General features: G+C 58.4%; 1 protein-coding gene across 2 annotated transcripts in view; it reads right to left on the bottom strand.

Moving 5' to 3' along the window:
* Window positions 1-1,292: 1,292 nt before the first annotated feature.
* Window positions 1,293-11,288, bottom strand: part of SAP30BP (SAP30 binding protein) — a 32,318-nt gene continuing 22,322 nt past the window's right edge. Inside the window, exons 5-12 of one of the 2 annotated variants that reach the window (XM_065909903.1) lie at window positions 7,633-7,721; window positions 5,474-5,565; window positions 4,610-4,670; window positions 4,156-4,207; window positions 3,140-3,198; window positions 2,291-2,371; window positions 1,928-2,012; window positions 1,293-1,748 (exon numbers count right to left, since the gene is read on the bottom strand). In XM_065909903.1, the coding sequence (XP_065765975.1) occupies window positions 1,567-1,748; window positions 1,928-2,012; window positions 2,291-2,371; window positions 3,140-3,198; window positions 4,156-4,207; window positions 4,610-4,670; window positions 5,474-5,565; window positions 7,633-7,721 (701 nt within the window). In that variant the 3' untranslated portion in view covers window positions 1,293-1,566. The remainder of the gene's footprint in view (window positions 1,749-1,927; window positions 2,013-2,290; window positions 2,372-3,139; window positions 3,199-4,155; window positions 4,208-4,609; window positions 4,671-5,473; window positions 5,566-7,632; window positions 7,722-11,288) is intronic. The other variant, XM_065909904.1, reaches the window with a different exon arrangement.

Here is an 11,288-nt window from a genome sequence, read left to right as displayed (position 1 = left end):
ATCCCTGGGTCAGGAAGATCCCCTGGAGAACAAAATGGCAACCCACTCCAGTATTCTTGCCTGGGAACCCCATGGACAGACACGAGCCTGGTGGGCTACAGTCTGTGGGGTTGCAAAGAGTCGGACATGACTGAGCAACAGCGATGCATAAATCATCTCGTAGATTCCTCACGACCAGTTCAAGAAGCTTTATTACCATGATTTGACAGAGAAGACTTACAGAGCAAAGGGCCTGAAACACACACGACTCAAAACACAAATTCTTTTAACCTGGGCTCCAGAGTGGAGGTGCTGACTCCGAGGTCCCAGCTGCCGCCACATGAGCCCCCTGGGGCCCTGGCAGAGGCTGCAGGCGGAAAGCCCTCTCTCTAGGGCTGCGAAATTCCTCAAAAGACAGGGAGACCTGACCTCCTCTAGCTGAGGATGTGTTTGTGGGGAGGGGGCAGGGGTGGCTCCATCCCTACTCTGGGGGCCACAGGGCTGGGTCGTCACACTCTCCCAGTCATGCACCAGCATCCGGTGCCTCCTGGGGACCACTTTTCTGAACCCTGCCCGCTCTGGGGAAGCAGGTCAGCTCTTCACAGCCCGGCTTCCTTCTCTGACGCGCGGCCCTTCCGCTGGCAGGGAGAGAGCTGCCCAAGAGCAGGAAAAGCACTCTTTCCCTCCGGACTCGGGACTCCAGGTCTGGCAGCGGCTGGGAAATCTGTTCTGGCCCCAGAGGAGCCCCGAGGCCACTAGCGCTGCCCGAGGGCTGCTGTGGGGCAGAGATAACAGGCGCAGGAAGGGTGGGGTGGCGGATCCTCCCAGGAGCTGGGCTTTACGTAAACAATGAGCGACTGCCCAGCCAGGCCAGGAGGTGATTCATCTCCCCACTGTGACCTGCCCCCTCCCTGCGTGGGCCAGGGGTCAGCCCCAGCCCTTCTGGTGACTGGTGAGACTTCAAAGGCCAGGGTGTGTCCAAGAGGTGGTTGGAGGAGGGCTCAATTGCACCCAGGGGAGGACAAGCTGGGCTCCTGCCTGACAACTGGTGGGGTTCAGAGCTCCAGGACCACGGTAGCGGGAGCCTGGGCCTTCCCCCCTCTCAGGACTCCTGCCTGCCCGCGCCAAGAGGCATTCACTGGGAATGACTGAGGTGACTTCTCGGGCCACCCCCTCTGAGCCGGGCCGAGGGCTGTGGTCACCCCGCTGTCAACCCCGAGGTGAGGATCCCAACAGGGATGAGAGGACACTTGAGTTTTCACATTTGCCTGAAAAACAGACTGTAGAAGAGACCAGGGCACCCGAGACGCCGAGACGTGAGGACGCGGCACTTTAATAGGGCGCAGACCCCGCGGTGGGGGCACCGTCCACAGAGCCCTGCTCCTTTGCAGCCCTGCTTCTTCCAGGTCAAACGCCACCCGGAGCTCCTCGCAGGGAGGAGGGATGGGGAACGGGTCCCAGTCCTGAAATATACAATGTGGAACCTCCCAGGAGGCCGCGGTCTCGTCAGGTCCCAGAGTGGCTCCTCCCCTCCGTGGAGGGGAGACTGTCCGAGCCACCCTAAGGCGGTCCCTGGGGTCCCTCGGGTCACTGCTTGGCCTTCTTCACAATGGTGCCCACGGCAGAGATAACGGTGGTCTTAGAGCCGCTGGCGCTGGTGGTCACGGTGACGACAGCTGGCAGGGTGGCCGTGGTGGTGAGGATGGTGGGCTGGGCTATCGTCGTCACCGGGATGGCCGAGTCCCACTTGCTCTTTCTCTTCTGGGCATCTGGGGAAGAGGCCAGGGAGAAGTCAGGACCACCCAGGCCAGCGGTCCAAGACCAGGGAGCAGAAACGGCAGGCCGCAGCCCCAGGAAGCCGAGGGCAGCCGAGGAGCCAGAACCCACCCCAGGCCCAGAGCCCTGCTCCCGCAGATAAGGCGTGGAGGCGGAGTGGAACCGCCTGTACCTGCGACGGCTGTGCTGGCTGTGGTGGTGGTGGTGGCCGTGGCGTTAGTCGTGGTGCCTTTCTTGGTGCCCGTCACAAATTCAATCTGGGGGCAAGAGGGACGAGTGTCAGACCTGCGCACAGCGTGGATCCACGTCTTTTTGCCAGCTGTCTGCTCCCGGGGGACAGGAGGCAACTTGGCACCGCACAAGGGAGGCGCTGAGAACCAGCTCTGACTGTTGAAGTGGGGGAGGCGTTGGAGACGCGCCTGAAGAGGATGGTTACTCCTCTGAAGAGAGCTTCCCGCAGACACCGGGCCCCTCCCGCCATGGCCATCTGTTCCGTGCTGGGGCACCCCTGCCCGCCCAGGCCCCGCCCTCACACCTCGGGGGAGGCGGTGCCCGTGCGCACAGGGGAAGGACAGCTCCGGCCCCCAGGTGCTGCAGACACGTCCCTGCAACAAGCCTGGGGTTTGGAAAGGGGGAAGGAGAGAGAGTCGGGAAATTCAATCAAGGGTTAAGAATGAGGACCCCTGACTGCCCAAGCACCAGCTCCCCGAGGGATTAACCCTGTGGCCCCGGGGAGGGGGGGGGACACGTCCTGGAGGCCACACCTGCTGCAGGAGGACCAGGCTCGACCGCAGGTGGACGAGCGGGCATCCCGCGGCTGTGTTCTTGCCTCGAGACTCCGGTCAAAAAGGGCACAACCCCAAGGACCTGGTCTCACGGCTCAGTTTCCGTCCCTGAAGGACCCAGACCAGGGGCGAGCAGCACGCTCAGATCCTGACGCGAGGGGTCACCTGGCCACAGGATGGGCATGGAAGCTCCCAGGCGGGCTGCAGAGGCCAGTGCTGGAAGCCAACAACGGCACAGACCAGAGCGCCCTGGGAATACGGAGCAATACGTCCCTAATTCCTCCGTTCAGGCCGAGGAGGCCGCCGATGGGCCCAAAGGGAAAGCCCCCAGGGCTCGGCAGCTGTAATGGTGTGGGGGGGAGGGGACATGACGCAGCCAACATTAAGACCCCGAAACCAAGCGGAAGCAGCCCGGGAAGCGTCTTCAAGCTGTCATGGAGGCTTAAAACCCAGCACATCTAAGGCTGCTCAGAGTGTCACTGGGTGTGAACCAGCGGTGGGGGTGGGGTGGGGGTGAGGGAAGCCCCCCGGCTCAGCCTGCAGGACCCGTGCGCCCCAGACAGCTACCCCCTTCATCAGGATGTCCACCCAAAACTTACTTTGGTTCGCTCCTTTTTGGCCTTTTCCAACTTGTCCATTTCAATCTTTTGGGCTTTGGCTACAAAGACAGGACAAGCAGTTACAGAGCAGTGGATTAAACAAGAAGATTTAACTCAGGCCAAAGAACCCCGAACCGCTGCCTGCCGTTCCCCCGGGCCTCCTGTTTGCAGCAGCTCTTTGTGATGGGCAAAGTCACCAGCCAGCCCTCAGCCAGCACAAAGCCGGGGCCTCACACTCCAAAGGCCCTGAAGCTGGGGCTGTGCACCCCATCTGGAGGGGTGAGCTGCCCCTGGGCTCCAGCAGGCTGCAGCCACGGGGGAATGCTGGCCTAGGGTAACCACCTTCTCAGCAACCGGGATCTGAGATTTGCATTATTTCTTTTCTGGCCTAGCTGCACAGCACATGGGATCTTAGTCCCTCGACCAGGGAATCGAACTCGAGCGCCCTAGAGTGGAAGTGCGGAGTCTTAAGCACCTGACCACCAGAGAAGTCTCTGGATTTTTAGATAAAACACTAGCACTGAATTCAAATTAAAGCAAGACAGAACTTATACAGGCCTAACACCACACACCGACCGGCCGTATCTGGTGGCCCAGAGGCCACTGGTTTGGGACCTGGCACCCGAGGGAGCGGGCCCGGCACACAGCGCTGCACTCCCGCTGGCCCCCTGCCCGGGACCCGCCCATGCTGCTCGGCCGCCTCTGCGCACCGTCAGACCTCGTTTGGACACGGCGTCCTCCATGAGGCCGCCCACCCTCCCCCGGCCCTCAGTCAGGCGGCCCAGCCTGCATCCTCATCACCCCGCTCGTTATTGCTGGAATCACTCCTTTGATCCTATCTTCTTCACTGTGTTGTAAGCTTCTTAAGTCAGGGACGGGGATCTGGATGGTTCAAGGTTGCATACTCAGCTCCTCAGACATGGCTGAACATGGAGGAGACCCTGAAACCTGTGTTGCCTAATGACTGGAGAGACAGACAGATGGATGGGTGAGCAGGCAAATGAACGGCTACCCACCTAATGCCTCATAGTAGGAGTCTTCAGACCAGCCGTGGGGGTCAAACATATCCTGAAAAAGAAAAGTTCAGAGTTGCAGAAAGGGCCAGTAAATAGAAATGACTCAAGAGACCACATGCTTCTCCCCAAGTCTTTCCATGGATCTTCCTGGCCTGGAGTCTCCTGCCTTCAAGGGCAGGGAGGCACAGCTGCTATCCCATCTCCAGCCAACCCTTCTTAGGACACTGAGGGCAGAGCAGCACTGTGGACGGGCTGACGTACAGGGCACGGCAAGCCCACACTAGCCCCTAACCAATCAGAGGCCCCAGGGCTCAAACAGGAGCGATGGGGACGGCTCTCCTCTGCTGCCACTGTGCCACACGAACCTTCCAGTGGTTCCAGGTTGAAGCCAGTGGGGAGGGCACAGGGCCCTGGGTCCCCTCCCTCACGCCCCGCCTCTGCAGGTGGCACGTACTTTTGGATAGTTGGTGCCGAGTTCATCAATTGCGCAGAACTGGATGAGCTTCTCATAGATGCTGAAAGAAGAAAACCACAAGGTGCTAAGCGAGCCCGAGGCCCGTGGCCCTGTGTAGCACCAGATTTCAAGAGATCAGAACCATTTAGCAGTTGGGTGCAGACCAAGTCTTTAGCCCAGTTGAACTGTTCTAAGCAAGTTTCCAGGTGGGAGGGCAAATGTCCACTGACTTGACATTAAAAGTCACTTCTGGCCTTCCAACCTTCCACAGAGAAGGACTGGGGCCAGCGGCCAGAGTGAGTATGGTGTCAAGATGAGGTTTCAACTGGACGTCAGACCTTTAGTCTGTGGGGCTGGGTTGGGGCCTCCCCATTTAGGCCCACAGCGGTAAGAGCAGCTCTTGCCTATCGGCACACGAGGCTCTTTCCTGGGTGTGTCACTCGCTTGAATGCTGGACGGAGTGAGACCCAGACACAGGTCTGTCTGTCAAACCTGCATAGAGTGGACAGCTTTCTCGAGGTAGGAGGACCTGTGGTGACCATGAGACAATCCTCTCCTCGTACGGCTGAGGACACTAAGCCCTCAGGAGGTCATGCGCTCCAGGAGGAGAGAAGGAATGAGAGCCCAGGCAGACCCCGCCCAGCTCGCGTCTCGTGGCTTCCCCTCTGCACCTCTGCACGTGCTGCCCGGCTCTTCAACGGTAGATGAAGCCTCAGCGAGGTTAACGCAGTTAGGGTGATGGTCTCTTTGGGCTCAGCTGGGATCTGAGCCGGGCCCCTCTCTGCCACCTCTCTGGGGGCATTCTTGTCCCCAGTCCAACATCACCCCTCCAACCACCCCCCTGTTGGCTCACAGAAAACTCACCTGGGATTCCGAAATTCCTTCTTCCTCTGGATGATGTAGTTCATGTCCATTCCCTCCTTTATCTTCCGCTCATACAGCTTCTGGATCTTGTCCTACGGAAGAGAGACAGGACGATGGTGACGGAACCCCTCGCAATCCCAGCCTGTGGTCACGCGTGCTGTGGACATGAGGACGTGGGGGAGCCATGAATCCCTGCTCTGGCCAGACGGTCTTCCTCCACCCAGTGCAGACGAGACAGACAGAGACCAGTCTGCTTTCGCTGTGCTTTCTCCTGATCCCCTCTGGGTGGTCAGCAGAAGGAGGAATAAGAAGGTGGAGCTAGAGAAGCCATGGAGAGGACAGTGAACAAACTCCCACTTGGGATCAGCTGCTGAATCATCTGAAGAGAAGCTTCAAGAGTGAGCGTTGCTAGGTGGGAGCTGAAAATGCTGAATTTTAATTTTAACATGGGGTTAAGACCCAGCTAGAGACCTGGGAAGGCAGGAGGAGAGGTGTCACAAGCCTCCCCAGTGTCCTCTGAGGGGAGACTCACAGCTGGCTAGTCCTTACCACTTTACCAAGAGGCACCGCTGGGGTAGAGCCTGTTTCAAGAGCCTGTTTCTCATCCAGTCTCCCCTCAAGTCCTGCTCTGGCTCAATGGGAAACCAGAGAGCCACTGGGCAGGGTCCAGGCCAGCAGTATAGGTGCCCCCAGGCCCACGGAGATGATGCCAGCAACAGATGGCGTCAGGGCTGCCCGGGGAGTGAAGAGGTCTCAGGAACCCGAGCCTCAGGGCAGGGCCACCTCTGAGGAGGAGCAGGTTTACCCAGCGAGGCTGGTGCTGGCCCAGGGTAGGGTCTCTTGGCAGCCTCCCCCACTAGTGGCAGCTAAACACAGACTGTCCAGGAGGAAACCACCTGGGGTACTCTTCACCTGCAAGAGGAGGTGGGGGGGGTGCTGAGCGAGGTCCTCTGGAACATCAGGAAAGGTGACCCACTCCTGTCAGGAGTCAAGACTGCCCAGGGGAAGCACTGAGTTGGAGAGAGAGGTCTGTAACACGTTTGCCAGGAAGAGAGAAGCCGAGTGCATGCCTCCATGTCCTCTCTCTGCGGGTGATGGAGGCAGGCCTACCTAGAAGGCTCGGCAGGTGGAGGCACAGCTGTTTCTTACAGATGACTTTCCTGTGTGCCCTCAGCTGTCAGGCGGATTCTCCTATCTCAGGGGAACTAAAACCTTTGCTCAGTGTCATGGTTTCTGCCACCAGCAGGATCTAAAAAGGAGAAACATTTTGATCTTGAAGACTGGGGCCGGCTATCTCTGCCTGGTGACTGCTCGACTGTCCTTACAGGCTGTGGATTGTTGCCTGGAGTGTGAATGACACAGGGCCGGGGGTGGGGTGGTATGTGGCGGTGGTGGGGAGATGGCAAAGGGAAGGGATTTCCGGGAAGAGAAGGGACTGTGCACTGCAGCCCAGCCCCACTCAGCACCCACCCAGGTCGCTACGTTCCCAGCCGCAGGCCCCATAAGTCACCCATCCGTCAGCGTGTGCAAAGGCTTGGGGCGTAGCCATAGGCCCCACTCCGGAGCAGCCGTGGGTGTCGGCCCTACTCTCACAAGGGCCCCTTCAAAGGGGAACACGCAGAGGGACAAGGAGAAACCGCCACCAAGGCTGACAGGGAGGACTAAGGCCAGGACTAAGGCCAGCCTGGGGGCCTGCTCCCGAGGGAGGGACTGTACTCCAGGCTCCACCTCCGCAAGATAGGGATCATCAGACAAGAAGCCAATGAACTGCCATTTCAGGAAAATGAGGACTGAAGCGTATGCATTTACATACTTGTGTATTTGCATTCCTACTCGTTTCTCTTACATTCTGATGACCCCTCAGGTTCTCAGCCAAGTTCCTTCGGAGACATTCCCTGGGCTCAGGGATGCCCACAAGAGGCGTGCTGCTTGCTCTGCTGGCAGTGTCCTGGGGCAGGCGGGGGCCCGGCTGAGGCTGCAAAGGCAGCTGGGGGTACGAAGCTGGCTCCTGGGAGCGGCCTAGGCGAGGTCACCAGGACTGCAGGCTCCTTCCCACTTGGGCTGTTTCTTTTCCAGAAGCCGTTTAAAGTCAGACCCAGCCAGACACCCGCCCAGATTTCCTCGTCTGCACGGGCCTTAGCAGCTGAGCGTGCACGTACCTGTAAATGGTTAGAGCACCGGCCGGGGGGCTCTGGAGGGATCTTGATCTCATCAGGTGACATGTTCCGGACTCTTTCAGAAAAGGAGGCTGCGGAAAGAACAGAGGAGTTCTGTGGGTGCGAGGGAGGGTCAGGGTGGGGGCCCGACATGGACAGTAAAATATCGTCCAAGACAAGAAAGGCACGCAAAGTGCTCAAGGAGGGCCACACACGGGAGACTGGTAAGACAGGGCGTACTGAGTGGCCCTCTGAGGGTGCATCTGGCATGAACTCAAATGACCTGAAGGAGCCGGTAGGTGAGGTGGGGCAAGCAGTTTAGGCAGAGGGCATGAGTGGCCACATCACAACCGTGCCCAGAGGAAAGACTGTGTCCTGGGGGTGCTGGTGAGTGCTTAAGGCCAGCTGGGAGGTGCGAGGGGCAGACCCACGACTCGCAGCATCTGTCCCTTTCTCTGGTGTGAATTCTCCCGTCATGGCCAATCAATTTCAAGCTACCAACGTGAAGTCATGAGCTCAGGGCTGGGAAGACACTCGCACATGGCTCTGCCTCCCACGGGCTCTGCCCCTGAAACACTCTCCCAGGATCCTGGGGACTCAGAGCTGCTTGGTGCTGTCCTTCCACCTCAGGCTCTGCTACCCAGGGTCCACCAGAAGCTCAGGGTTCCCTGGGCTTCGGGACTCAGCATTCAAAACTGCTTTGTACATAAATGACATCTATTCAATACAAAATGACCTGCTGGTTATTAACTTCGGGTCCTTCAGCAGTAAACCAATCAACCTCACTCGGTCCACTTCATTCCTGGGAACAAAAGGCCTGATTCTGAAGTGAAGACCCACAGCCCCCAAGGGACAACCCCCTTGGCGATGTGCCCCTGCCCACCCACGTTTTCCTCTCCCTCCACTCCCCTCCCTGCTGCCTCCGGCCACCCTGGCAAAGGCAGAGCCGTGCTCTGGATCACCCAGACAATGGCTGCTTGTTGTAAGATTCTGTCTGTGCTTTTTAAGACGTTTGCTCATGAAAAGGACTACACAATGAGCAAACAGCAGGCGGAGCAGGGTGGGGCAAGATGAAGGCAAAGAATGAACAACCCAGCACCACTAACACCCAGCAAGTACTCACTGGGTACTCGACATGTGCCGGCCCCGGCGGGACTCTCTCAGCCCTGAGTGGCCGCCCGGACTGCCGGGGGATGGCCAGGTGAACCTTTCCCTTCTCTCCCGGGGCTGGATTAATATTTTCTTAGCAGATAAGGTGCTTTGCTTTCTGCTTTGAGCTTCACTTCTCAGCTGCTGCCAAACGAGTCTGCGCACACTGAGGCTGGAGCTCGAGCCCAGGGACCATCTCCTAACAAGGCTACACGTGCCGACTCTCACTGTTGGTGGGGTCTCCCTGGTCATGCCCCAGGAACAGGGCATAGGTATGTCATCCTGCTGCGGACCGAGACACCAGTGCAGTCTGGGAGCACGTTCCACCATGGGACCGTGTGCTTCTCTTTGCTCAGCCCCTTCCGTCTCCTGCCTCCTGAAGCAAGGGTGACACCTTGATCTCATCCCAACTTCCTCCTTCCTCCTAGCCCTGAGAGAGGCAGGAGTTCTAAGCCCGAAGCGAGGCTTGAGCAGGCTGCAGAGGCAGGCTGAGAGCGGAATTACCCGGGCTGTGCTGGCTCTCGTGTTTTGTAAGCATCAGCACCAAAAGCCAGGAGGGCCAGGGCAGGCTCTGGGTGCACAGCAGGGGGAGACGGCCTCCCTGGGGTGGGGAGTGCGTGTGTGCACGTGACAGAGAGACAAAGAGTGCCCTTTGGCATTTGCCAGGAAAGCCTTTTGGAAAAACAGGGTGTGACGCTGTTGCCATTAGCAACCCAACCACCCAAGTGGTACACAGTGGGACAGGGAGGGGGAGGTCCTCCCAAGCTCGTGGCTAGAACTGGGCTGGGAACAAGAGAGTTCCTCCCGGGAGCAACGGGATGAAGGGACACATGCAGGAAACACGGTAAAAGTTTCTCTCGCAGATTTCAGGAGCAATCTTCCTGCAACTTTGTCCTTCCCAAGTCTCAGAATGCATCTAAAGCAGAAGAAATGAGACCCGCACATAGGGCTACTGGCGCTGCCACAGAGCCTCAAATCAATCTCCCTGAAAACACATCGAGACGCGTGTCCAGGCCCTCGGGGGCAGCCCAGGCCTGTGGGTGCTCTGGGTCTGCAGGGGTGTTCTGGGCGGGCACCGTGCTCAGGCTCTGAGAAGCCTGTGTCAGCGTGATTCACCCCGGGTGCACACCCACCTCACAAAGCCGCACAGGTATCCACAGCTGCCAGGCATGGATCTGCACAGGAGTGGCTCGTCAGCGGGGCGTTTGTTAACGGCGAGAGTAAAGGCATGCCTGGCGGGTGCTGTGGAGCTGGAAGCAGGAGTGGGTGGAGTGTTTCTGCCTCACCAGAGACACGGAGAACTCAACTGGATGATCATCCCGGGGCCGCTGTTCCAGGGCCACTGGCGGGGCACCTGGAGGGGAGGACCGGGTGCCCGCTCCCCTCTGTCAAGCACCTACAGAGCTGGGGAGCCCTTAGCCAGCTTCTCTGCTCCCCTTTGCTCCATTAAACGTGGGCCTGTCTACACAAGTGAAAACGCTGTCCACACCAGTGGAGCAACCTGAGTCTTCCCATCCAGAGGCATGAATGGAAGGAGCTGAGCCAAGGAAAAGGTGGGGACAACCAGGGCAGGTGAGCGGAAGCCACTCTGCAGGTCGTCCACCACCTCCTCAGTGAGAAGTGGGAAGAGGAACCCTAACCAGGAGGCTTCAAGTTTCATCCGTGTTCTTTATGGGGGAATGGATTCAAGAAACTGTGGTGTAACCCCACAATGAAATAATATTACCAATTAAAGAAAAGAAACAAAAACTATGGATATGCTCAAAAACATGGAAGGGTCTTAAGAACATTATGGGAAATGAAGAAGTCAGACCAAACAAACAATGAGTCCATTTGTATTAATGGTTCTTGGGCAGGGGCAGTTGTGCCCCCAAGTTGACATTTGGCAATGTCTAGAATCATTTTTCGTTGTCATATTTGGCAGGGAGAGGAGGCTGCTATTGGTCTCTAGTGGGTGGAGACCAAGGATGCTGCTAAAACAGTGTACAACGCACAAGCCAGGCCGCCACAACAAAAAATTATCCACCCCAAAATGCTAGTAGTGCTGAGGCCAACAAATAAACCAATTTATGAGAAACTCTAAAGAGACAAAACTATAGTGAAGAAAAGAGATCACTGCCTGCCTGAGGCCGGAGGAGGAAACGTGTGCAAGGGGACGGGCACAGAGAACGCTCTACAGTCACAGAGACGTCCTGCGTCAGGACTGCGGCGGGGGTTCCGCTCTATGTGTGGTACACCTCACAAAGCTGCTTGCGAACAGTGACAAGGAGAGAAGTCAAAGCTGTTTGTGGACGAGTTTGGGGCTGAGATGGCTGAAGCCCACACACGTTCCTGCCAAGTGAGCGCCGGTAGCAGGAGCGGAGAGTGCTGCCCGGCTGCGTTCCCGGGGGGCGGCTCCGCCCCTGCCGTCCTGCAGTGAACAGCAGGGACAGGGGAGGACAAGGCTGCGGTCCAGGGCCGGCCCCACGGACAGCCTGCTCGGGGAAGGCCGCGGGCTTCCCGGGGGGCTG

The sequence above is a fragment of the Muntiacus reevesi genome, chromosome 18, assembly GCF_963930625.1.
Source record: "Muntiacus reevesi chromosome 18, mMunRee1.1, whole genome shotgun sequence".
NCBI classification, from domain to species: Eukaryota; Metazoa; Chordata; class Mammalia; order Artiodactyla; family Cervidae; genus Muntiacus; species Muntiacus reevesi.
The sequence above is the reverse complement of the archived record's forward strand: the minus strand, read 5'-3'. Positions and strand labels throughout refer to the sequence as shown.